The sequence below is a fragment of the Aphidius gifuensis genome, linkage group LG2, assembly GCF_014905175.1.
Source record: "Aphidius gifuensis isolate YNYX2018 linkage group LG2, ASM1490517v1, whole genome shotgun sequence".
Taxonomy (NCBI): Eukaryota; Metazoa; Arthropoda; class Insecta; order Hymenoptera; family Braconidae; genus Aphidius; species Aphidius gifuensis.
The window spans coordinates 9,144,091-9,171,066 of record NC_057789.1 but is presented as its reverse complement, the minus strand read 5'-3'; the positions used below and the strand labels follow the sequence as shown (position 1 = coordinate 9,171,066).

The window sequence follows — 26,976 nt, the reverse complement described above, 5'->3', positions numbered from 1 at the left end:
AAATTGAAGCAAATCATGATAAGATGACAAAATTAGCATCATCTTTTTATAAAGGTAGTAAGTTCAATGCACGAATAAAAGAAATAATAAAAAAAGTTTGGATTTTTGGAATTGAGCTTCTGGATAAATACAGGTTTAAAAGTTTGGTCGAAGAAAATTTTAGATATCCTTCGAACTCTAGAATAGTGACTTTCGATGAATTAAAAAATAAATATGGTTTCTTCAACTGGGAAGGATATATTTATCATCTTCGTGGGACTCCAGTTAAAATAACGACAAAGTTTCTAATTAAAAATATTGTATTTATGAACAACTTGAAATATTTGTTGGAAACAACGAATGAAATGATTTTAGTAAATTTTTTTGCGTGGATGAGCCATGAGAATAACAATCAAATTATTGACGAATTAAAAACATTGTTTTGATTCTAATTCATCAATAATTTGATTGTTATTCTCATGGCTCATCCAGGCAAAAAAGTTTACTCAAATCATTTTATTCGTTGTTTCCAACGAATATTTCAAGTTGTTTATAAATACAATATTTTTAATTAGAAACTTTGTCAGGTCCCGATAAAATATATTCTTCTAATCGAAAACCATATTTATTTTATAATTCATCGAAAGTCACTATTCTAGAGTTCGAGTATCTATCTTCGGCCAAACAAACTGTTCCAGAAGCTCAATTACAAAGATCCAAACTTTTCTCATTATTTCTTTTATTCGTGCATTGAACTTACTACCTTTATAAAACGATGATGCTAACTTTGTCATCTTATCATGATTTGTTTTAATTTGATAGATTAGTGTATTTGGAGCAATTCCAGTTATTGAAAAACTGTCCAAATCAATATCAAAAAACAAATTGGTCCACTCCATGTCATCACTTACTTTTTCAAGATAATTTTCAAGATAATTATCACTATCTAGTTTTAAATAAGTGGTAGGATTATAATCTTGGCTCTCTAAAAAAACCCCACAAGCAAATTGATGAACATTGTCACACGGCTTATTAACTAAATGACTTACTGACTATTAAGACTACTAGATACAACAACCGCATCACTATTTGGTGCTATTACTGATACTTGTGATATTCCATGATTCTTTAAAAGATTATCAGCCCATCCATAATGACTTGATTCATTCCAAGTTCTTTCATCATCTACTTTATTTTTAATATTTCTTGCAAAATCTTTTGATGTTATATTTTTCAATGACTAAAAAAAAAAAAACGATATTAAAAACATAATAATTAATTATAATTGATAAAATTGATAAAATAATAAATATAATAACTTACATCAGTCATGTCAGTAAAGCCTGGGCCTCTTGCTATTAATACTAATAGTTCACCATGACCAGGTAAATTTGATGTAAATTTTTTTTTTCCATTTGAAGAATTAGTAACAGCTGGATCTGTCCATTGAACACTATAATTTTTTAAATCTTCAATAGTCATTATAATTCTCAAATCGTTCAAATTTTCAATCAACAATTCACCAAGTCTACCATTGTAAAATTCATTAGCATCTTTGTCAGCAATGATTTTTATTATTTTACAAAAAATAGGCAGAGTATTTATTTTTTTTAGGCTTAAATAAATAAAACTGAGCAAGTTGACCAATTTTTTGATGAGCTTCCCAATAGCCAGCGATTTTATCTGGTAATTAATTAATCCAATAGCAAGTGGTCCACATTTAGATGATTCTTTTCCAGCAACTTTGAACATATTTTTCTCATCAGCAAGCGGTTTATCTTCGGCGTTTAAAAAATGTGCCTGTTTATTTATACGACCGTAAATTGTCATTAACAATCCACTATCAATACCCATTGTTGCTGAACTTATTAAAACATTCCAAATCATTGGCGTTATCGTGGAATCAACAGCTGATCCATTTTTCGTTATAATTCAACTAAAATTCATATATAATTAATCAATTTTTAAAATTTAATTTATAAAATAAAAATAGTCAGTAATAATAAAATAGAATTTTAAAAAAATTACCTTTTCATTTTTAAGTTTAAATTTGTCGATACTTTATCAATAACCACGTCACCATTTATCGTTGTCACTGCTGCTTATGTAAGCACGTATTACATAAAAAATTATCCAATGTAATGTATATATTTTTCAAGCTTTTGAATATATGTAGATTGATGATTATTTATTGAACAGCTCAACCTTTAAAATAAAAAATGAATTAATACAGTAAAATAAAATTAAAAATTTTACAAAGTTAAAATTAATTTGCTGTTTTTTTTTTTTCAAGTTACCAGTGTGCCAGTGTCTAAAAAATGTTTAAGACATGGAGGTCTACATGTTAGATCTATACATGTAGACCTCCATGTTGAACTGTGGTGACTTGCGTTGAAGAAAAGACCTAATGAGGTTGATGCGTTGGCTTAAATAAGGTGCGTTTTTTCACCTGGGGTTTCCCCACTTTGAATAATCCTCCTCAATCCTCCTCTATTTTTTTTCCCTTTCTTTTCTTACTTGCGTAAAATTAGAAGCGCAATAACGCATTTCGAAACAACTCGAAAGAAGAAATAGAAAAAAAATAGGAGAGGATTGTTTAAAGTGGGGATACCTCAGGTAAAAAAAAAAAACGCACCTTATCTATTGTGTCCGAATGATAAAACTTGGTTTTTCCAAAGAGTCACTAATGACTCTTTGGAAATTTCAATATTAGTAATGACTATTTTACTAAAAAAAAAAATAACCACCACGTAGCCAGTTTTGATTGGAAAAAGTAATAAATATCGATAACGATATTTTTTTCAACTAATACTGATTTTCGTTATCAGTATGTTATTCTAGAAAGCTGTGATCGCATACACCCATATATGTAAAATTATTATCAAAATTTAGTTTTTTTAATATTCACAGAAATAATTTATTTTTTAACTTTAACTATTTACTTGTTTTAAAAAAATGAAAAAATTTATCAAATATAATATTCACAAAGATAAATTTTTTTATTTAAAAAAAATAAAAAAAAACTTGATTATAATAAAAAAAATAAAAAAATATTAATTGAGCATCATTGAAGATACTTGTGATTTTTTTTTTATTTTTTTGTTGTCATTGTCAATTCATTTAAACTTTAGCATGATTTTTAATATAATTAAAATTTAAATAATTAAATTAGCTTTAAAAATTTATTATTAATATTTAAATTGTTTTAATCAAATTTATATTCTTTTTCTCTAAAATAACTTGATGGCAAACTAAATGTTCTCATTGTATGATGAGTCTCTTCTTCATCTTCATCGTTAAACTCACATTCTAAAATTTCATCCAACTTTGTTCCACGTGTTGGTGTTGATGATAGATGTACCAAGTTTGGAACTGATTTATTGTCACATTAATTAATATTTTCTTCATCAACAATAACACCATTTTTTTTTTTAACTTTCTTTTCATCACAATTATTTCTAAAACCATAAAAATTTTTTCAAAATTTCTTTTTCTTTTTTCTTTTATCACTTCCCAAATGATGATTATCCAAATCAGATTCTGATTTACGTCGTTTATTGTCAACAAATTTTATAAAATTAAATTTAAAATTTGCTGATGATGATGCTGATATTTTATTGTTAAAATTATTGTCAATTTTTTTTTTATCTTTTTTTAAATTATCAATATTATTTTCATTACATTTTAATAATTATTGTCCATTATTTGCCAAGATATTATTATTATAATTAATTTTTAATTTTTCAAAATCATCATCATCATCATCTGGTTTGTATACAGCTTTTAATTTTGATTCCCAAATGTCAATTTGTTTTTGTAATTATTTATTGTAAATTATATTTAAAATATAAAGATAATATATTCAAAATATATTCATGATAACATTCCATAACATGAATATCATATTTATCATAATCAGATCTCCTACGTTAAAGCATAGGCTGTTCACTGTTTATTGAATAATATTGGACTTACTCATCATCAGTATCTTTTATTTTTATTTTTTGTTGACCTCCTTCAAGTACCATAGTCATTGGAAATTTCAGTTTCATTTTTCCGAATTTATCTGGACGATTAGTTCTAAATAAATAATCAAAATTCATAATGAGTATGTAAATAATTTTTTGTTTACATAATGATAAAAACATTAATAATGAATATATCAATTAAATAATTTTAAAAAACAAAAAATTGGTTTAAAATAATTGATTAATATTTAACTTACACTTGGCCATTACAATAATAACAATATTATTTTAAATTTAATTTAAAAAAAAAAACAAGCCTTCAGTATTAATTACAAACAATTTATAGTGGATATATATCTATTATCTATATATATAACACGTGTTTTGACACGTGTGATTTTTAGTGAATTTAGGGCTATTAATTAAATTACCTTGGGTATCGCGTAATTTTTCCAATTCATGATGTTGGAGATTATTTGAATTATTATTTGGTTCAAGTAATAGCGATGAATTATTTCGACTAGTCGTGAGTGTCATAGATCGTAGATATTTTGTTGAATTAATTAGAGCATATTTTGCTGTGCCAACAAGACGCAATGTATTTCTTAAAATTCCACTCATTTTTTTTTATATTTTATTTTTATTTTTTAAACAAGAATTTATTAACAACTGTTAATCAATACTGATATATTGTTTAAACTTGATAAAAAAGTATGTAACTTGTCGACAAGATGCTGCTGGCTACCAGGAGAGCAAAACTGAGAGCACAGCTGTTAAACAAAATGCTACATACCTCTTTCAGTATCTTACTCTACTGGTATTTATTTTCATGAATTTCGTCATTTTACAAAGCTCACAAGTCACAACAACAACAAAAGATCACGTGGTAATTTTGATATTAAAAAACAATAATAATATTTTTTTATATCTAAAAAAACAAACAAGTTAATAAAAATTATAGATAATTTATATAAAAATAATAATAAACATAATATATATATTTAACAAATTAATAATAACAAATACAAATTAATTATTGTTTGATTATTATATTTTTGTTTTTGTTGTTATTAAATATAGCCAACATATTTTTTAGCACAGAAAAAAATAATGATTTTTAAATCAACAATTAAAAATATTAAACATATTGTTATTGTTTTGTTAAATTAAATAAAAAATAAATTAACATACATCTTGACATCATTGTTAAAAAAAAATAAATCATCCATCTTTATTTTTAGATAACATGTGGTGCAAATGAAATAAAATTAATCATTTGAAAAAGGATAAAAAATATAATCTCAATAGTGCTCAACTGCTCAATAGCATGATGAATATAATAATGATAATAAACATATTAACTTTTTTAAATGACAAAAATAATGATATCATTAATTTATCACTTAAGATATTAATAAATATAAATAAATACTAAAAAACATAACCGTTATTAACACAAGATGATAACAGTTGTCAGGTAAAATAATATTTCTTAAATTCATTTTATTATTTCTTTCACGTTTTTTATTTCTATATATATTATTATCATTATTGAATAAATTTTTTTCTTTTTTTAGAATGCTAGTAAGGAGAAGGGAGATAATTTTATTTGGTTGATTTTATATTTATACAGTCAAATATTATCATCATGGGTGTCAACATGGCACAGCTGCCTGTAAAGGCACATTATTTTTTTTTCATGGCAGGTTTGTATTGTTTATTAAAATCAATTATAAATCAAGTTATAAATTTAATAATTTTTTTAATACATCTTTTAGCAATGGGACCAATTTTACCGTTTCTTCCTGTTTATGGAAAACAACTTGGTGTAACACCAGATGTTATGGGAATGATAACAGGAGTTTTACCAATTTTATATTTCATTGCTAAGCCAATTGTTGGCTTTATTTTAGATTATTTCCATAATCAAAGAAAGCTCATTTTCATTGGAATAATTATTGGCTCGTCATTGTCATTTAGCTTATTATATTTTACACCAAACAATTTACACAATGAAAGTCATGATAATAAGGTAAATTAATCGAAAAAATTAAATTAAAAACACATGTTATTATTCATTGTATTTTTAGTATGACAATGATGTAAAAAATATAACTGTATCTTTTGCAAATGATTCAGCAAATTTATATACAAGTTTACCATTTTGGCTGTTTGTTGTGTTAATGTCCATTGGAAGTATTGGATTTAATGTGTCAAATTCAATGAGTGATGCAATTTGCTTTGATGTACTCGGTAGTATTTTTATTTATTTAACACATGTAAACATCTTGATATTAAACTGGTTCATGACATTCAATTTATGTTATCAAATTAGGAGAAGGTCAAAGCATGGGCTATGGTCGACAGCGTGTTTGGGGAACAATTGGTTTTGGAGTAACAGCAGCAATTTCTGGATATTTAATTGATGCATTATCAAATAATAAATCAAATGTTTCTTATACACCATCATTTATTTTATGTATTATATTTACAATTTTTGATTCAATTTGTTGCACAAAACTTGAGGTATTTATTTATATTAATTTAAAAAAAAAAAAAATAATACTTGATTAGTTATTATTTATTTATATATTTGTTTTTTTTTAGTTACCAATTATAAATAAATCTGAAAATATTACAAAAGATGTTTTAAAACTTTTAAAAAGAAAAACAATTTTAATATTTTTAATATTTGCTGTTATTGTTGGAATAATGGATAGCTTTATAGCATATTTTTTATTTTGGTATGTTGAAGATTTGGGTGTACTTACAAAAACAATTGACATAAAATTAATTGAAGGTCTTATTATTGCTGCTGAAACACTCGGTGGAGAAGTTATATTTTTTTTATTCTCAGGTTATTTAAATTATTAATAATATTTATATAAATTATTGATGAATATAATTGATTTTATTATGTTTTTTTTAAAGGTAAAATATTAAAAACATTTGGATATGGATACAGTATGACATTTTGTTTCTTTTGTTATGCATTACGATTTTTATTAATATCAATTGCAACAAATCCATGGTGGATTGTACTGGTTGAATTGATAATGCAAGGTCCAACTTATGCACTTTGTTATACAATTATTGTTGGCTTTGCTAGTGTTATTGCACCACCAGGTACATCATCAACTGTTCAAGGAATATTCGGAGGAATGGATGATGGTTTTGGTAAGACTAAAAACAATTATTATTTACTTATTTAAAAATAATAATTGACTACTTTAATTGTTTAATCAATTATAATTTAGGTTTTGCTGTTGGTTCCTGTATTGGAGGATTTTTATTTAGAAAAATTGGTGGCCAAAGAACATTTAGAATATTATCAATACTTGCAGGTTTGTTTAAATTATTTAAAAAAATATTAATAATTCATTTAATACATATGTTTTTTGTTTTTTTCATTAACAGCTATTACTGGAGTTGCATTTTTTATTGTTTATCAGACAATACTTAAGGCAAAAATGCCAAAAACAAATACAAAAAATGATAAGGAACTTGTGGATATTGTTTATAACAATCCAAAAGATGCCATTGATTCGTGCCATGATTAAACTTGATGAAATTATTATTTACTTAGTCTAAATGCATAATACTATTGTTAATATTAACAAATAAATATTTTTTATAATGTTGATTATATAAGAAAAATATATTAAAAATTACTTTTTAAAATTGTTTTATTTTAAAGATTATCTATTTATTTTTAATTTAAAATTATAAGTTTCGATGGAATTTATTAATTAATTTTTTATTTATTTGCACATTCACATGTTCATGCACACACGTGTGCACTGTTTACATTTTTATTTTGTTGTCAAAATAAAAATGACTGACAAGTGGTACATAGACAAACTGCCTACAGATGTTCTTCTAATTATATTTGATTATTGTAGTATTATTGATTTATCAATACTAGATTGTGTATGTCAAAGATTTCACTCAATAATTTGTGATGATGCTGTTTGGATTAAAAGAAGTCATTGGTCTTTAATTATTAATCAATTTTCAGAAAGATTTCAAGCAAGGTAACTTTTTTTAAGGTTATGTTTACGTTTTTTAAAAAACAATTTACCAATTTAAAATAACAGTTGTTTTAACAATAGATTTTATAAAATATATTAATGTCGATTTTTTTTTTTTAATTTTTAGATGCAATCCTTTGTTGTCACTGAGAGAAAAATGGCGAATTTCAAACAACTGGATAAAAGGAAAATTTACAAAAGAAATAATTGGCACAGAGAGAGTTAATTCAATACCCTGGTTATGTTTAACTAAAGATATACTCTGGTGGAGTACTGGAAGCAGTCTTAATGGTTATCATCGACCATCACAAAAGAATACAAGAAATTATATGAAAAAAAATTGCATATATTCATGGAATAATATTGTCGGTGATATTTGTAAATTTGTTGTACGTGATGATTGCATTATAAGTGGTCACAGAGATGGCAAAATTTGGCTTTGGTCAACAAAACCAGATGATGATTTTAATTATGGAATTGAACAAGCACATTCGTGTAGTATCAATGCAATTGATGAAGTTACAGATGCAATTATTTCTGGTGGTTCTGATGGAACTATCAAGGTAAATAATTTTCTAATAATTCAATAAATGTTTGAATAATTTGATTATCTTTTTAATTTAGATTTGGCAAAAAAATTTAGATGTTCAAGGTGTTAAGCCAATGATGACTCATAGTATTTCTGATAGAATTTGGTCACTTGGAGCTGATCCAGATCAACAAAAATTTGCTGTTGGATCATCAGGAACACAGGGTAGTTCTCCACTTCGAATATTTGATATTGAATAGTAGGTTTTAAAAAAATATTACTAATATAATTTTATGTTATAAAATTAGACTAAAAATAATTAAATGTTATTTTTTGTTTTATCAAGTTGTAGGGAAACAAATTTTCTCAATTACAATTGGAAATATGGAGCAGGTACATTGGATTTAGTTTGGGAAAATTCAAATTGTCTATTGTCATGTGGATATGATACTGATATTAAAAAATGGGATTTACGAATTGGCAAATGTGTTGGTGCTTGGACAGATCCAACAGATGCTACTGTATATTGTTTATCAACTGATCATAATTTTACAATGTTAACTGGTACACAGTACAATGGTAAATCTGTACTTTGGGATCAACGACAAAATAAATATATACAACTTTTTTTTATAAAAGATTTACGAGGAAAACAAAGTCCAGTTTATAGTGTATCATTTGATTCATCACATATTTATGGTGCAACTGATCGTCAACTTGTTGAATTTTCATTTTTAGGTAATCATAACAAAACAAAAGATTATCGACACATGATTGGATAATTTTTTAATGAATCATTATAATTATATTGTAATAATTATTTTTTTTGACATGAAAAATTACAATTATCGTTTAAAAAAATAAAAACAAGTAAAAATAATGAAATAAATAGAGAAAAAAAACGAACGTTCTTTTTATAAAATAAAGTTTCTGTAGGCATACAATTAATATTAATATAAAATTTATCAACTTGTACAAACAAACCAACTTTTAAGTATACCTACAGTACTTGATATTAAATTTATTTTAACGACACATACACATATATACATACATATCACTCCAGCTGTGTAGTGATGACTGATGACTAGAATAAATACAATTATATGCAATTCTTTATTAAGAATATTAATTTATAATTAAAAAACAAAAAAAACAAAACTTTTCCCATGGAATTTGTTTGTATTGTTAAAAAATTTGACAGGTTTTTGTACTGTTGTGTTTTTAGGTGTTTTTATTTTTTGCGGGGTCACCCTGCTGAAAATGATTTCTCTGATTTTCTCCGCTTAAGTGCCGGAGAAATTATTCCGACACGGGATTGATGGCGGAGAATTATTCCGGCATAAAACTAGTGGTGGATTAATTTTTTCGATATTAACTTCATGCCGACGAAAATATTCCGGCAGGAGATTGATGGCAAAGTAATTACTTTGCAAATTTAATTTATCTCTGCCAACTTTTACTTTAAATTTACAAAAAACACGTCCAAATAAAAATCGTTTGATGGCCGCGCGGGCAAATATATGTGTTTAGTATATTTTTTATTAACACTATAAAAAGAAAAACCAAATTGTTTAATCGAGCATAGACTAAGTTGAAATTATTTTCATTAAATTAATAAATTTTTATCCAGATCAAGTCAGATCTGAAATTGTCCAATCTGGATTGATCTGATGATTTTTTCCAATTTTTTCCTGGGACGTTATAGTTTCTAAAATTTAAAAGATTTCGTTTTGAAATTTGAATCGAAATTTTCACTGTATTTGATGTTTCGAATTGAATTTAATACTCGAATTGAACCTAAAAAATTAATAATCGAAATTTTTTTTTTTTTTTCAAGAAGACACATTTTTTTCTTTAATCAAACTGTTTTTAATTTCATTTAAATGTTTTTTTTTCCTATAGACAAAAAGTTCTATTTTGCAGAATTGTTATAACTGAGTTATGTAAAAAAATCTTTCTTTATAGTTGATTGTTTAATTTTCGATATTTATTTGATATAATTTAAAATAATCTGTGCTGTTTGTGATAACGAGTAAGTTGTCTCAAATTTTAAAGAAGCAACAAGTAAATAATAGATAATTTTATATCACCATTGTATTGATCCCTATATACAAAACCTATTCAATCAATTTTTTAATAATAATTTAATAAAAGATAAATATAATTTTCTCATAATGTTTTAAATATTCAACCATTTTGGTGCTTGATAAAAAATATATATACTCACGAATAAAAAATGTGATTTTTCTTTTTAATTATTGGCAAACATTCAAGCTGCTGTAAATATTTGGAAAAAACCATTAATTGAATTGGAAATATTTTTTAAAAGGACCGAAAGAAAAATTATGCTATGAATTAGTTCACTCAGAAAAATATAAAAAATTTTAATCAAATTTAAAATGCCCATCATGATGAATACCATACTAAAACTCGATATTTATTATTATATATTTATATGATCATATCATAGTTGAAAATAAAAACATTCAACTAAATATTTTACTGTAATTAATGAAATTATGTTTGTTGGAATGTAGACAAGAATTTAACTTAAACTGTTTGAATAATAATTATTTTAACTCTTAAATTTTTACATATAAAATAATTTTTTTTTTAATGGAAAATATATAACTGTGTTTGTCTCCAAAATATTTTCATGTTTTAATGAAAATTAAACTGTTTCAATTGAAGGTTCAATTGTTGCAATTTAAAAGGTAAATGAATAAAAAAAGAAGGAAAAATAATATTAAATCTATAATAAAAATGAACAAAACAATTCTTATTAAATATAATTCTATTAAAAAATTTACATTCATCATTTGATTTTCAATTTTACAACTATTTAATTCTTGGGTATTCAATAATAAATTTATATAAAACAAAAAAATTAAAAAATGTTTAAAATAATAAGATAAATAAATAAATTTTTCAAAAGAATATCAAGAATAAAATAAATTACGTCAAATCAATTTACAATACTAATTTAAGAAAAAATAGATAATTACGATTAATATTGTCGTAATTTATTTTGTTTTGATTCTTTTGACAAATTTATTTTGTTGTGTAACAGCTTAATTACCTCAAACCTTTTAATGAATGCCTTCTTAACCAATTAAAAAAAAAAAAAAACACCAAAAGCAACAATTTTTCTAATTTAATTTCATCCCTATATCATTGAACGTATCATATAATTCAAAATGCCACCGTTTTTGTAATAAGTAAGATCAACTTCAGTATCAAAACGTACAACAACATCAAACTTTTTATCTGAATTTGTATGAACAGTAATTTGTTGATGTGGTGCACAATTATCTGGTATTTCAATATCAAATAATTCAAATCCAGTTAGCCCAAGTGTATCAGCATTTTGACCAGGTAAATATTGCAATGGTGCAATACCCATACCAACAAGATTGGATCTGTGAATTCTTTCATACGATTCAGCAATAACAGCACGAATTCCAAGTAGATAAGGTCCTTTTGCAGCCCAATCTCTTGATGATCCTGAACCATATTCTTTTCCAACAAGTGCAATAAGTGGTGTGTTATCATTTTTGTACTTTTCAGCTGCATCAAATATATCCATCTGTTTTTTTCATTATAAATTATTATTATTATGTAAATGATGATTGTTTTAGTTTGAAAAAAAATAAAGCAAGACAAACCTCCTCGTTAGTTGGAATGTAAAGAGTCTTTGATCCAGGTCGACCAACAAATTTATTTAACAAACGAATATTTGCGAATGTTCCTCGAACCATAACTGCATCATTACCTCTTCGTGCACCATATGAATTAAATTCTTTTGGTGTTAAACTAAAATAATTTAAAGAAAACAATTTTTATTACTTGAAATAATATAGAGATTAATATAAAATATTAAATAATTATTTACCCTCGTGCACTTAAGTATCTTGCAGCTGGTGAATTACGTGCAATACTACCAGCTGGACTTATATGATCAGTTGTAACTGAATCACCAAGATTAAGTAAAACTCTTGCTCCTTTAATTGGTCTTGAAGCTGGTAAAGTTTTTTCAAGTCCATCAAAATATGGTGGATGTTTTATATAAGTTGAATTTACATCCCAAGGATACAATTGACTTTCTGGAGCAACAAGATTTGCCCAACGTTCACTGCCTTTTTCAATTTTTTCATAAACACTTTTAAACATTGCTGGAATAACATATTTTTGTTCAACAGCTTGAATTTCTGATCTTGTTGGCCAAATATCATTGAGAAAAACATCTCTACCATCAATTCTTCGACCTGTATTGTAAAAAAAAAAATAATAATATTACTTTTAATATAAATAAAAGTAAAATAATAATTTAAGTTTGATTTAATTATTTTTTACCAATTGGTTCTTTTTCAAAATCAATATTAACTGTGCCAGCAATTGCATAAGCAATAACTAATAATGGTGATGCAAGATAATTTGCTCTTGTATTTGGATGAATTCTTCCTTCAAAATTACGATTGCCTGATAAAACACCACAACAAACCAATTCATTCTAAAAAAAATAATTATTATTAATTTAAAAAAAAGTACTTTTGAAGCTTTTAATGATATTAAAAGAGCTTATTTAATTACCTTTTCAATGGCATCTACGATTGAATCCTCAAGTGGACCACTATTGCCAATACATGTCATACAACCATATCCAACAACATCAAAACCAAGTTGTGTCAAAGCTGGTATTACTCCACTCTCACGGAGATAGTATGTTACAACACCAGATCCAGGAGATAATGAAGTTTTTATATATGGAGCAACTGTTAGTCCTGCTTCAACAGCTTTTTTTGCCAATAAACCTGTAATTAATTTATCATGTCAATTAATAAATTTATTAATTCGAAATAATATCATTTACGTGTTTATGTAGATTGTATGGTTGTTGAATATCAATTAGAATTTTATTATTTTAATAGTTTAACTGTTTAATTACCTGCTCCAAGCATTACACTTGGATTACTCGTGTTGGTACAGCTCGTTATGGCTGCTATCACAACCGAACCATGGTTTAATTTATAATCTTTTCCCTCAAATTGAAAAATACCTTCTGCTTTTGTTTTTTCTTGGGGTAGGCCATATCCTTTAAAACCAATCTAAAAATTTAAATAGTTATATTATTTATTTAATTTAAAAATTATAAAATTAATAAATATTTATTTATTATAGTTATTATAATTTTGGAATTTTTAATGACTCATAGATTATTATTTTTCGTTGTTCGATTATTTATCTAGAAACGTCTAGAATAGTTTTTTTTTTTTTTTCAACTTTGAAGATAATGACCAACGAAAATTGTCATTTAACATTCAAAATTATTTTCATTATTTATTTAATTCATTTGACCTTTTTTTATCACTTCTATACTATTTCTCTCTCTTTCTCTCTTTCATAAAAAAATTTACCAAAAAATATTTTTTATTTAAAACTAAAATTATTTCTATTATTTATTTCATTTCTTCGAAATTCTTTATCACCAATTTCTCTCTGTCTTTTATTTCTACTATCTTTTTCTTTCTATATTTAAAATTGAAAAAGCAAAGAAATGTTATTTAATTTAAAATAATAAATAATAACTTGGTATTATTATATTATACTTATTTTAAAAATAAAATAAATATTTTCTTAAATATTTACAAATTATATTTAGCAAAGAAAAATAACAATTTGCCTATGAATCGTTTTTTCGCTGATTGTTCTAATGGCTTTATAAGTATTCGATCATGATATTTTTTTCTAGTCCATCAAATGCGTAAAACAATAAAATAATAATCAAAATTACTAAATTTCTATTTAAAACTAAAATATTTAAAAAAAAAAAAAACTGACGTGTCTAAAAAAAGCTGACGTGTCTTAAAAATATTGACGCCGATAAATATACTAAGATTATTGAAAAAAAAAACAAAAAAAAAACCAACTTTAGTTGTGAATAGAAAATGTACAAAAATAGTCAAATTGTTTAAATGATAAGGTTGCGTTTTGTCAAGGGGGGAAAAGGAAAATCAGTGTCATCATGCCTGACGACAAGTTTGTCCAATGAGCGTGGTGTTTGATCATCCAGGTGGGACAAAACATCCCTCGAACTTTTGTATAAAAAGAGCTATCAGCAACAGGTCGGTAGTCAGTGGCTCAGTGAACTTCTTCATAGTAAGTTGTCACTAGCCTTGCATACTGACCAGGTTTTAATACCAAATAATTGTAAGTTAAATATTTTCTTATTTATTTTCTATATATTATTATGTTTGTGTATATTAAAGAAACAGAATATTAGCAGCGATTTGAATTTATCTTGGTGCGGTTGCATTAAACCCTCACCGGGGTGAATTCAATCGGTGAAGATTTCTAAATGTCTTTATTTTTTTTAATACAATTTTTTATTAAATTATTCATTCATGTTATTATTATTTTGTATTAATAATATTTATTTACAGATATTGCCACGCATACAATTATTGCACCAACTTATATTACTCTGTCAATTTAGCTATATATATTATTTGATTTTTATAAAGCTAGATCAACAGAGTAATATCGCTTGGTCTTATTCAACAATTTATATTTATATATTTTTTTTGTTAATTAGTTATTTTTATAATTCAGCTTTTATTTTATCATCAAGTCAGTTGAGCCTCAGGCAAACTATCGTTGGAATATGTTTGAATAGAACAACATATCACAGCGGTAGTTACCTGATGGCTCAACTGCCAAATCATCATCGACACCAACATAAATACATTCTTATCAGTATATTTTATTTTTTTATTTTTTCTATTTGAAAAAATAAAAAAACCCAAGTAAGTCATTAGTGTTAATTATTTATATTTAAATATGTTTTGGAAATTTCCATTAATTTATAATATAACAAAGAAAGTACAGGGTGGGATAAACTAACTTCAGTTATGCATTATTTGAGTCATCACTGGGTTACGTTTGTCGTACGCCAATACTTAATATCATCAAATAATTTAATTAATTAATATTTTTAAAAATAAATACCTTGTTTGTAAGACTTGTAAGAAAATCATTTTTCATATCTGAGACAGAGACACGATCATGAGGTCTTTTTGGGCCAGATACACTTGAAACTACTGTTCCTAAATCCAGGGTAACTGTCTCGGTAAATATTGGATCTTGTGATTCATCATTATAATTTCTAAATTAACATAAAAAAAGAATAATTAATTTATTATATTTATTAATTGATATTTTTTAATAAATTTGTCATGAAATTATGTACAATATATATTTTGAAAGAAAAAAAAATTAATTACCTGAGCATTTTAACAGCTTCTAAATATTTTTCAATTCTTTCAATATGATTTTCATTTCTTCCAGTTTGTCTTAAATAATTTAAACTTTGTTTATCAATTGGAAAAAAACCAACAGTTGCTCCATACTCTGGACACATGTTTGATATTGTTGCACGATCAGCAATACTTAATTCAGCAACACCTGGTCCATAAAATTCAACAAATTTACCAACAACACCAAGTTGTCGTAGATTCTGTAAAATTAATTTAAATGAGAAAAATTGTTATAATTTATGATACTTGAATATTTGTTTGATAAATAAAAATTATTTACTTTAGTTATTGTTAAAACAAGATCAGTTGATGTAACATATTGATTTAAAGATCCAACAAGTTTATAACCGATAACTTTTGGCAAAAGCATTGATACAGCTTGACCAAGCATAACAGCTTCAGCTTCAATTCCACCAACACCCCATCCAAGTATACCCAAACCATTGATCATTGTTGTGTGTGAATCAGTTCCAACAACACTGTCTGGATATAATAATGTATCTTTATCAAAAACAACTCTTGCTAAATATTCTAAATTAACTTGATGAACAATTCCACTTCCTGGTGGTACAATAAGCATATTTTTTAATGCTTGTGCTCCCCATTTTAAAAATAAAAATCGTTCTTTATTTCTTTCAAACTCAAGGTCTTCATTTTTCTTCAAAGCATTGTCACTAAAAAAATATTTAAAAAAAAAAAAAATCCATTAACATCGTTTATATTTTTTTTATCATATATTCACGTGTACATTTTTTTTTTATTTTACTTTCCAACAAAGTATGTCTATAGATTAGATTTAACTAAACAGATAAATAAAAAATATTTTTTTTATCTCTGTTTTATATTATATTTTAATTATTCTAAAAAATTTATAATAAACTTTCCAATCAAATTGATTGGAGATTTAAAAAAAAATAAATAATAATATTTATCACCTTCGTACAAAGTCCACCTGTATTGAATGATCGATAACAAGATCAGAAGGACATATTGGATTAATTTTTTCTGGATCACCACCAAGTTTTTTAACTGAATTTCTCATTGCAGCAAAATCAACAACAGCTGGTACACCAGTTAAATCTTGTAAAATAACACGTGCTGGTTTAAATGCAACTTCAACACCATCATCATTTGCCTGATATTTTTCCCAATCAAGTACCTTTTCAACATCACTTTTTTTAACTTGAAATTCATCACAATTTCTCACAGCACTTTCCAGTAATACTTTTATTGAAAAAGGCAATCGATCTTTAACACAAATTAAATTTTTTAGAATAACAAGTTGTGTATAAAATTTATTATTTGTTAAAAAATTTAAATGTCTTATTAATATTAATTTTGAATAATAATTAACACATCAATATTCTTGACATAATTACATATTAATTCAAAACGATGAGGAAAATTTCTTCAAAGAAAAAATAAACAAGTCAAGTAATCTAGCAATAATAGACTTAAAATAAAAATAAAAATAGTCATTATATCAAGTAGATAATAAGGTCATCAATAAAAAATATATTACCATATTTTTCACCAAAGGAACCAACATCATAAAACTGATGATTTTCACCAGTGACGTTAATTGCTTTTAACAAATGATCAAATGGATTTTTTCCTGTAAAAAAAAATATGACACGTTTACATAAATATTGATAATTATCAATAACAATATTTTGATGAATTAAAAAAAAAAAATTTGTTAGTAAAAAATTTATTTTGTTAAGGAAATGATAAATAAAGTTTACCAGCCATTATGAAGAATCCTCGAGTCACGTCTGATCACGTCCTTCTTGGACTACTGTTTTATTTACTAGTGGTCTTTGCTCCGAGTCTAAAAAATTATATGTCAAACCATGTAGATGATGATCAACATGATATACAATGATATATTTATATGTGTGCAAATCATTCGTGTAATTCTATTCGCATTTCGAAAAACATCCGACTTGATTATCATTATTTTTCTATCAATGATAAAATAGTAATAAACAAAATCAATGACATTTAAATAATTATTTTCTATTTACCTATTATTATATAAATTTATTCAAAACTTGTTTATAAAATAATAATAATATATAAACAATATTATCAACACTTGATTTTGTCAACACACATGTAAATAAAAAAATGTCAACAAAAAATAAAAACGATAAAATTTATAAATTAAAAATTAAATAAATAAAAAAATACATAAATAATATAATAATTATTTAAATTAAACAATTAAAATTTATATTAAATAAATACCTATATTATTATTATTTTTTTGTTTACAAAAATAAATGACGTTTTGATGACAAAAAAAAAATAAAAAAAAAAAAACCAACTTGGTGCTGAATGTCGCGTGGTCGTTTTATGTACTAAATTCTGTCGTGACGTTGTGATAAAAAAATAAAAATAAAAATAAAAAAAAAAAAACATATTGGGTTTCACGATTGTGATGGCTTGGAGTAGTGTGTAATGTGTATATAAAATTGTTCTATCAAAGTGTAAAATAAATATATGTATTTGTAAATGTACCGAGAAAAGCCGAGAGTTTATTCGCGATAATATTCTCTTCATATCGCGGCTGATCGCGGCTTAAACCCGGCAGGCTGGTGCTTCCGCAATAAAAAAAAAAATATAAAAAAATATAAAAAAAAACATCCGGAAGTGATCCTGGTGCTATTGGAGATACTGGATGATAGTCAATATCTTCAGGTGCTTCAATAAATCAGAAATAAAATTATAAAAAGTTTTTTATTATTATTTATTTTAATTATTGATTAAACAAATAATCATTTAAAAAAATTTCGGCGTCCTCACAACGAATTATCAGCTCAACATTTTTGTGTCTTTTTCAACACCTTGAAATATATAAAAAAAAAAAAAAAAAATAACATCATTTATACACATCAAAAGTTTGACATATTTATACAATAAAAAATTTTGTCGATAAAAATAACAATTGACAAGAAACAATAATAATCATCAACAATGGGTAATTAAATATAGCTATTATTATTATAAAAAATTTGTTTATTAATTTATCTATTAATTTTATTTGTTTATTTTATTAAAGGGTTTAATTTTTTATCATTTTAATTCGACCTCACCCACGACAATAGACAACAATTTGACCGGTTCTCTATCCCTTTCTCCTTTAGCCCAGCAAAGAAACGCCCTAAGTTATTTTTTTTTAATTTTTTTTAAATCTTTTTTTATTTACAATTAAAAATAATTAACTATTTTATTTTTATTTTTATTTTTACCAAATATACTCCCCTTTTTACAACTTGAAAATTTCTCTATTTGGATAGTTCTAAAATTAGTTTGACATTTTCTTGGACTTTCTTTTACAACATTTCTTTATTAGAAAAAAAAATTATATATTTATCATTTTTATTATCTATTTAATAGCTCATTGGTTTATTTTAATTACTCATTGGTTAAATTAACTGACTGCCACACCTCGAGTTGTTATTTATTTTTATTTTCTTCATTTAATCGAAAAAAGCTGAATGTAATTATTATTTCTATACAAAGATGTTCTTTGTCTTTTTATTAATTAGTAATTAAAAAATTAAATAACAATAAAAAAATGCAAAATAATATTTTAATGTATAAATTTTGATGATATATATTTTTTTAATTATGATAATATAAATAAGACAGATTAAAGAACTCAATGAATTGATGATTCAGTTGTTAAATAACACAACATACTCGTGGCTGGAATATGTTACGTAATTTTGTCGGTGAAGTCATGGACATGTTTAAGTATATGAGTATATGTATATGTCTTTTACATGTTTTTATTAATATTGTTATCAACTCATAAATCGAACTAGGCTAATCAGCACACTTGTTCTAAAACACATGCATCAAACTTTCAAGATTAAAAAAAAAACAAGCTAACTTTTTCATATCAAAAAATTGATTTTACTTTTGTTGGTTTTTTTTTTTTTTAATCTTTTTATTAAATTTACAAACAAGTTATTGTTATTTATCACATAATGCATATAGTTTTTTATGTTTTTTTATTTATTTTTCAAGTCAAGGTGTTGGATATATTTTTTTTTTTTATTAGACATGACGTCATGTAGTGCGCAAACACACTTGATTCAAAGAGCAAATGAGACCCGTCAAGGTTGAATCCAAAACAATATAATAAATTTTTTTTTTTTTGTTTTTAAATAATGGCAGTGTTTAAATATTAATTTTAAATATTAATCGATATGTTATCATTAAGGTGGATGATTAAAGTCCCTTGATAATAATTGTTGAAATTTTTGAATGATTTAATTTTTATTTTTCGAAATGACAATATTATTAAAATAAAAACACATAAATAAAATTATCAATTGTATAAATTATTATTAAATTTTAATATTAAATTTATGAATACCATGTGCTTTTATATTTTTAATATAAATGATTTATTGAATTTACTTGGCCTAGTTTTTAAATAACTATTAAATTTATTATTCAACTTTTTTTTAATATCAATTGTTTCAATGACAATTGCATTTTTTATTTATAAAAAAAAAATGTATTGCTTTTATGAGTACACCTGGATTTGCACAATTATTACAAATTGACACATATTTTTTAAATAATAAAATGAATGAATGAATGAAAAAGGAGCAATTTAAATAATTGTGAATAGAGAAAAAATTGTCGGGGTTAAAATACGACATTGATTTTAAAAAATTTGACATTTGACTCGACTTTGTGACTTCCTATTTAAGACCAATTATTATGAATGACATTTGTATTATCAATTGCATGATATATGATCAGGGTCAGGACTATCAAGATGCATTTATTAAAAAATTTGTCATTTGTTTTTTTACAGGTAAAACATTTTGTCAATCATGTAAAAAAAAATGTAGCGGTGAAGTTTTAAGAGTACAAGACAAGTACTTCCACATATCTTGTTTTAAATGTGCACAATGTAATTCAAGTCTTGCACAAGGTGGTTTTTTTGCCAAAGAAGGTGCATATTATTGTACCAAGGTAAATAATAATTTAATTTTTTTTTTAATTAAAATTCTTGATTAATTATAATTTATTTTTTAATAAAGGATTATCGTGAACGGTGGGGAACAAGATGTGCTGGATGTCATGAATATGTTGAGGGTGATGTTGTAACTGCTGGTGAAAAACATGCATTTCATCCAAATTGTTTTCATTGTCAAAGATGTAGACAACCTTTACTTGGTCAAGGAACAAAAGTAACACTTGTACAAGGTATTTTAGATTACTATATTTATAAAAATTTATAAATAATTGTTTTTGTTATAAATTAATTAATTAATTACAGGTCAAGCATTGTGTCATCGTTGTGTTGTTATACCAGTACGTGAAGCAACAACACCAATTGGTAATAAAATAATTGAAAATAATAAAAATAAAAATACAACAAATAAACAAGCTAATGGTGAAACTGGTGCTTGTGCTGGATGTAATGAAAAATTACAAGAAGGACAGGCACTTGTTGCACTGGATAGACAATGGCATGTATGGTGTTTCAAGTGTCAGAGTTGTGATAGTGTACTTCATGGAGAGTACATGGGAAAGTAAGTTAATTTCACTTTTTAAATATTTAACTATTTATGGTAACTTGATTATTTATTATTCGAAAAAAACCGGTTATCATATAGACTTGATAAAATTTAATGATAATAAATAAATTAAATAAAATATTGATAAAATATATTAAATATCAACAGAGATGGTGTACCATATTGTGAAAAAGATTATCAAAAACAATATGGTGTTAAATGTGCGTACTGTAGTCGTTATATTAGTGGAAAAGTACTTCAAGCTGGTGAAAATCATCATTTTCATCCAACTTGTGCACGTTGTACAAAATGTGGTGATCCATTTGGTGATGGTGAAGAAATGTATTTACAAGGTGCTGCAATATGGCATCCAAGATGTGGTCCAGGACCAACTGATACAAATGGTATTATTAATGGTAATGGTAATGGTACATCTGATATTCATACACCACAACACAGAGAATCTGAACCAATATCAAGTAGTGCCTCAGAAATACAGGTATATTTTATTTTTTAATTCAAGTCACACACAATAATTATTATGTCACCTTTATTATTTTAGTATTATTATTATTTTGTAATATTTATTTTTTATTTTATTATTATTTATTTGGCACGTTTTATTTAGTATTCATTGAGATCACGTACCCCGAGTCTCAACGGATCATTTTGCAGTCCTTATAGCAGCTTAAGTCGCAAGGTATCATTTATTATTTTAATCCTTAATTAATTTATCATTTACTATCCCAATTATAAAATTATATTTGTTTTTTTATATATATTTTGAAGCAAAATATACATTTTTAAAAATTTATATTTAGCAGGCTTATTATCCAGCACGAACTGGAAGTCCAGGTTTAATATTACGAGAATATGGCAGAGGTGATGATATATCAAGAATATGTACTTATTCATATTTAACTGAAACACCAAGTCAAGGATATTTAAGACGTCCAATTCAGCCTTATGATAAACCACCAACAAGTCCTCATTTTCATCGTCCAAATTGTAATTATATTTATACAATATTTTTTATTATTAATTTTTTTATTAATATAATTTGTTTTATTATTTATTTTTCTAGCATCAAGATCAATTAGAAGTAGTGGTGGTCGTAGTAGTAGATCAGGAATGCGTGCTTTGGTTGATGCATTGAGTGAAACAAGACCAAAATCACCAGCAGCTAATAGTCAAGCTGATAATGATGAACCAATTGAATTGGCACATTATCCAGATGCAATGAAACCACCACCTGGTGCTAAACCACCAATTGAACGTGATGATTTTCCAGCACCACCATATCCATATACTGATCCTGAACGACGTAGGCGATGGTCAGATACATACAAAGTAAGTTTTGTTGCTAATTTTGTTTAAACGAAAATTATTGTGGATAATTTAATTTTTTGTTTTTTTATTTTGTTTAGGGAGTTTCTGATGATGAAGATGATGATGTTAAAATAAATGAAGACAAAGATCGTATAAATTATTCAGAAGGTGAAAAAAATTATATAAAAGGAGTTGAAAAAAAATTAAAAAAAGAACAAGATGAATTGAGTAAAATTGGTTCTGGTATTGCAACTGTATTTCTTCAAGATATCGAAAAAAATCGTGAAAATTTACGACATAGAGCTGCTAATGTTGATCCAAGAAATGCATCAAGAACACCATCAGCAGCTAGAGAACCTACATACAGACTTCGTTATGAAAGTCCCGTTGGTGCTTGTAAGTTATATTAATAAATATTTATTTATATTAATAATAAATTTTATTAAAAAATTATCAATTAATTTTATTAATAGCTCCCTCGAGAAATATTGATCATGCTCGACTTTGGGAAGATGACGACGGTGTCAGTTGTAGATCAAGCACTGGTCCAAGTTACAACGGTAAGTTTTTTAATATTAAATTTAATTTCAATGATAAATTAAATAATAATAATATAAAAAAAGAATAATTTATTTTCATTGACTAAAAAAAAAAACTACGTCATCTTATACATGTCCACACGTTCGCACATTACACTGACATTAATTTCGCCACTTTATTAGCGAAAGCAATGCAAATTAAAAAAGCGATATAATATTTTTATTAAATTTTTAATTTAACTATTATCATCGTTATGGAAATATTTTTTATTATAAAATAAAAAATAAAACTCACTGCATAATATTGAGCTACAAATAAATAAAATACAGCGAGTGAGTTTTTTTTTTTCTTTTTTTATTTATCAAGAATGATTGCCGAAGGATATTTATCGCATGCAATTTCGTAAGTTCGTTTTTCTTTTGAAAATAAATTATCGCTGTGCAAAAAAAAAGGCAAAACAAAGCAATTTTATTATTTTAACAAAATTAAAAATTAACTGTTTGCTTTATTATTCTTATTTATTTTCTTTTCGCATGATTTTTATATTAATTTTTAACATAAACAATAATCACATAATACTCTTGATATATTTTTTTAATACTCTTGATATTTTCTTTGGTTTCACTATGCATCTTTTCATAATCACCATATCACACTCAATATTATCACATGAATATTTAAAAATATTATTTTATTTTTCTTTAAATTATAAAGAAAATAAATAATTAAGAGCAATTTATTATATGTCTGTGTGTTTTGTCTTTGTATACGTGTTTATGTCAATTGACACGGATGTCAATCAGCCGGAAGATCATCAACTCGTTCCCCAGCACCCAGATATTATTCAACTTTCGGTAATCAACGTGCTTCGACACTTCCAAATGCTGCTAGACACTATCAATCGGTGAGTATTTTTTTTTTTAAATTTTTTTTTCAATCACAATATTCACAATACACCTGCACAATACACTTGCACGCTTCCGTGAACTGCAATTTAATATTAATTTTCAATTTTTATCATATTTATTTATCATTTAGTAACACGGAAAAGTTCAGTGAGTTTTTGAGATAACATAAGCTTTGATTGATGGAATTTAAATTAAAAATATAATTTATTAATCAATGCTTTTGATAAAATTTATAATAATTTTTTAAATTGTAAAAAAAATTTGCTTTAAATTGAAAATTGCTTTTGCTAAAATTATTGTAGTTTTTTTTTAAACTGCTTGCTTATATTTATTTTTTTTTATCGTAATTTTGATATATTATTAAAAATTTAATTGAAAAATAATCGTTGCGAACGTTGGGCATCCGTATAATGTGCGTGAATTTTATATCGTCAAAAAAATAAAGAAAAAAATTATTCATTGATACAATTGAATTAATTTTATTTGAAAAAGAAAGATTTTTTTTTGTTATATAATTATGACAATTGTGTGATGATTTAAAATTCAGTTGTGAGCTCACTTCGGCACATCCCAAAGCCGGGATACGGTCTGGCACCGCGAAGTCACACCTTCTCGTCGACTGGCGGTTCTGTATCTGCCCTTCCTGTAAGTCTCAATTTCGTCGCGGTTTCTTTTTATTTTTAGTTGTCATTACATTTATTTTTTCATTAAATTTAAAAACCATATGATTTAATGAATTTAAAGGAAATTCATAAAAAAAAAAAGTTGGTATTGTGTTGAAAAAATAAATAAAATTAATTTAAATGTGTAATTTAATTTTAATCAGTTTATTTTTATTTTGTCAGGGTGATTTTTCATTCAGTGGAGGGCTATGCGATAAAACTCACAGCACAGATTTTTCTTCCGGTAAATCAGATAGTAAGTAAAAAAAATAAATAATAATTATCAAACAATGTGGTCCAGTAAAACTTGAGTCAAATAAAAAATATTCTGAACGAAAATCATCCGGAAAAAACATTATCCTCATTAGTGTTGGTATAAAAAGCCACGAGATATTTTAAAAATTAAAATTGATAATTATAAAAATAATACAAGCATAGTAACAAATAAACCGAATGATAATTATGACTATTTAAAATTTGTCAAAAATAATTATGGCAAGAGTATGATCATCACGATAAATAAATAAATATTACATTTAAAAATTTATTTATTTAAAAATTAATTAATTAGTCATCGTATTGTAATGACTCAATGTTATTATTATTTCAAATTTAATTTTATTAATATTTTAGCATTTAAATCATTTATTAAATGTTTATTTATTTTATTTATTTGTTATATATTATAAATTAAATAATTATTATCATGGATCTTTGATAAATTAGTAATTTATTTATTTTTTAACTAGTTGTGATATTTTCGTTCAGGATTTTTCGACTAGAATATCATTTGTGTTCCATAAAATTTACAATGAATTCTTTGAATTTTATAAAATATGTCAATGACAAAATAATGATTAATTAATTAATTGCTACAGATAAAATCCCAGCATGCATGTTTTCATAATATTTTTATGTTATATCAAGAAAGCCAATGACCACTACTTCTATTTAAAAAAAATTAAATAAAATGTTACATAACTAATTTGTTAACAATTACCTATTTAGTTTCAACAGGCAGCATCACAGACGTGGATCGCAGGGCACTGGTATGTACATCAGCCCCGTACTACTCACGAAGAATAAGCATGGTTTGTTTTTTTGTTTGCTTGAACTTTTTGTTTTTTTTTTTTTTAATTTTTTTATTATTTGATATTTTACTCTCTTGCACTCACTTTTATTCCGAAAAAAAAACATAAAATAAAAAGAATGCCTGTATACATTTATTTGCAACAATATTATTTATTTTGTTGAAAAAATATTATTAAAAAATTCACTAAGTCCAATAATACAATTTTTTTTTGCATGTTAATTGTGGCATGCTCGAAACGAAAGATCTTTTATTGTAAATTACAAAGTGAATTGCATGGCCCTTTTCGATGAAGACAAGAAGAATTTTCAAATATATTATATTTCACTTAGTAATAATTTTTAATTTAATTTTTTCAAATAAATAGAATGACGTTGGTGTTATGCCTTCATCAACGACGTACACAGGAGGTTTAGTCACAGTAGGAAGTCACGGTCATCATATGCGAAGATCACTGCCGGACATGGGTGCCGCACCAACCGAACCACCAAAGCTATATCCTTATCACTTGCTTATCATAACAAACTATAGACTGCCTGCTGATGTTGATCGTTGCAATCTCGAGGTAATTTACAACACTAACTTTATTATCAACTTAATGATTAATATTATTATTTTACTTTTAGCGACACTTGTCAGATGCAGAGTTTGAAGTTATTCTTCAATGTAGTCGCACTGAATTTTACCGGATGCCACAATGGCGTCGTAATGAAATAAAACGACGTGCTCGTCTCTTTTAAAGATAACATTACAAAATGAAAAAAAAAAGAGGAAAAATAATAATAATACAATTAAAATTTATACATTTCATTCTTCTATTGTCAAACAAATGCACGCATATAATATCCAAGAGCCTCTTGAATTTCGAGGTTTAAAATTACAACATGCATAATCGTCCAACAAATTCTACCACAATATTAGTACACCGAAAAATAATTTTTAAAAATTAACAAAAAAAAATCTATTAACTTGATTTTAATCAAGTACTATTTTGCAAAATGTGCAAATATTTTAAAATATGATAACGTATAACGTTAGTATTTAAAAAAAAATTGTCATTGAAATTTTTCTTTGA

The 26,976-nt window shown here is 25.2% G+C and overlaps 5 protein-coding genes across 20 annotated transcripts; 3 read left to right on the top strand and 2 right to left on the bottom strand.

Annotated features, from left to right (window-relative positions):
* Nucleotides 1-714: 714 nt before the first annotated feature.
* Nucleotides 715-2,371, bottom strand: LOC122849015 (glutathione hydrolase 1-like). The gene is made up of 4 exons (XM_044147538.1): nt 2,277-2,371; nt 2,008-2,184; nt 1,303-1,915; nt 715-1,219 (listed from the first exon to the last, which is right to left on the bottom strand). The coding sequence occupies exons 3-4, from the start codon at nt 1,864-1,866 to the stop codon at nt 1,025-1,027; spliced, it is 759 nt and encodes a 252-aa protein (XP_044003473.1). The 5' UTR covers nt 1,867-1,915; nt 2,008-2,184; nt 2,277-2,371; the 3' UTR covers nt 715-1,024.
* Nucleotides 2,372-4,761: 2,390 nt separating this feature from the next.
* On the top strand, nt 4,762-7,538 carry LOC122849014 (major facilitator superfamily domain-containing protein 6-A-like). 3 transcript variants are annotated; one of them, XM_044147534.1, is made up of 9 exons: nt 4,762-4,833; nt 5,581-5,653; nt 5,726-5,979; nt 6,038-6,200; nt 6,283-6,473; nt 6,555-6,804; nt 6,879-7,124; nt 7,205-7,291; nt 7,365-7,538. In XM_044147534.1, the coding sequence occupies exons 1-9, from the start codon at nt 4,777-4,779 to the stop codon at nt 7,505-7,507; spliced, it is 1,464 nt and encodes a 487-aa protein (XP_044003469.1). In that variant the 5' UTR covers nt 4,762-4,776; the 3' UTR covers nt 7,508-7,538. The 3 variants fall into 3 exon arrangements, with proteins under 3 accessions (XP_044003469.1, XP_044003470.1, XP_044003472.1); XM_044147535.1 differs by lacking the exon at nt 4,762-4,833 and adding an exon at nt 5,312-5,424 and having other exon boundaries at nt 5,525-5,653; XM_044147537.1 differs by lacking the exon at nt 4,762-4,833 and adding an exon at nt 5,358-5,424.
* Nucleotides 7,539-7,743: 205 nt separating this feature from the next.
* On the top strand, nt 7,744-9,413 carry LOC122849013 (F-box/WD repeat-containing protein 4). The gene is made up of 4 exons (XM_044147533.1): nt 7,744-7,981; nt 8,106-8,541; nt 8,603-8,766; nt 8,854-9,413. The coding sequence occupies exons 1-4, from the start codon at nt 7,782-7,784 to the stop codon at nt 9,287-9,289; spliced, it is 1,236 nt and encodes a 411-aa protein (XP_044003468.1). The 5' UTR covers nt 7,744-7,781; the 3' UTR covers nt 9,290-9,413.
* A 2,112-nt stretch (nt 9,414-11,525) lies between these two features.
* LOC122849010 (cytoplasmic aconitate hydratase-like) lies at nt 11,526-18,183 on the bottom strand. Of its 2 annotated transcripts, none has more exons than XM_044147517.1 (13): nt 18,074-18,183; nt 17,569-17,654; nt 17,346-17,438; nt 16,759-17,071; nt 16,104-16,497; nt 15,791-16,023; nt 15,516-15,672; nt 13,456-13,615; nt 13,101-13,321; nt 12,864-13,020; nt 12,403-12,775; nt 12,176-12,323; nt 11,526-12,096 (listed from the first exon to the last, which is right to left on the bottom strand). In XM_044147517.1, exons 2-13 carry the CDS (start codon nt 17,573-17,575, stop codon nt 11,677-11,679), a joined length of 2,676 nt encoding a protein of 891 aa, XP_044003452.1. In that variant the 5' UTR covers nt 17,576-17,654; nt 18,074-18,183; the 3' UTR covers nt 11,526-11,676. The 2 variants fall into 2 exon arrangements, with proteins under 2 accessions (XP_044003452.1, XP_044003453.1); XM_044147518.1 differs by having other exon boundaries at nt 17,851-18,147.
* An 85-nt stretch (nt 18,184-18,268) lies between these two features.
* On the top strand, nt 18,269-26,737 carry LOC122849011 (actin-binding LIM protein 2). Of its 13 annotated transcripts, none has more exons than XM_044147525.1 (15): nt 18,269-18,806; nt 20,664-20,824; nt 20,893-21,058; nt 21,132-21,387; nt 21,541-21,871; nt 22,001-22,072; nt 22,197-22,380; nt 22,457-22,722; nt 22,800-23,097; nt 23,175-23,261; nt 24,045-24,145; nt 24,995-25,067; nt 25,820-25,860; nt 26,269-26,466; nt 26,528-26,737. In XM_044147525.1, exons 1-15 carry the CDS (start codon nt 18,803-18,805, stop codon nt 26,639-26,641), a joined length of 2,352 nt encoding a protein of 783 aa, XP_044003460.1. In that variant the 5' UTR covers nt 18,269-18,802; the 3' UTR covers nt 26,642-26,737. The 13 variants fall into 13 exon arrangements, with proteins under 13 accessions (XP_044003460.1, XP_044003457.1, XP_044003459.1 ...); XM_044147522.1 differs by having other exon boundaries at nt 25,820-25,902; XM_044147524.1 differs by lacking the exon at nt 24,045-24,145 and adding an exon at nt 24,697-24,794 and having other exon boundaries at nt 22,194-22,380.
* The last annotated feature ends 239 nt before the right edge of the window (nt 26,738-26,976 follow it).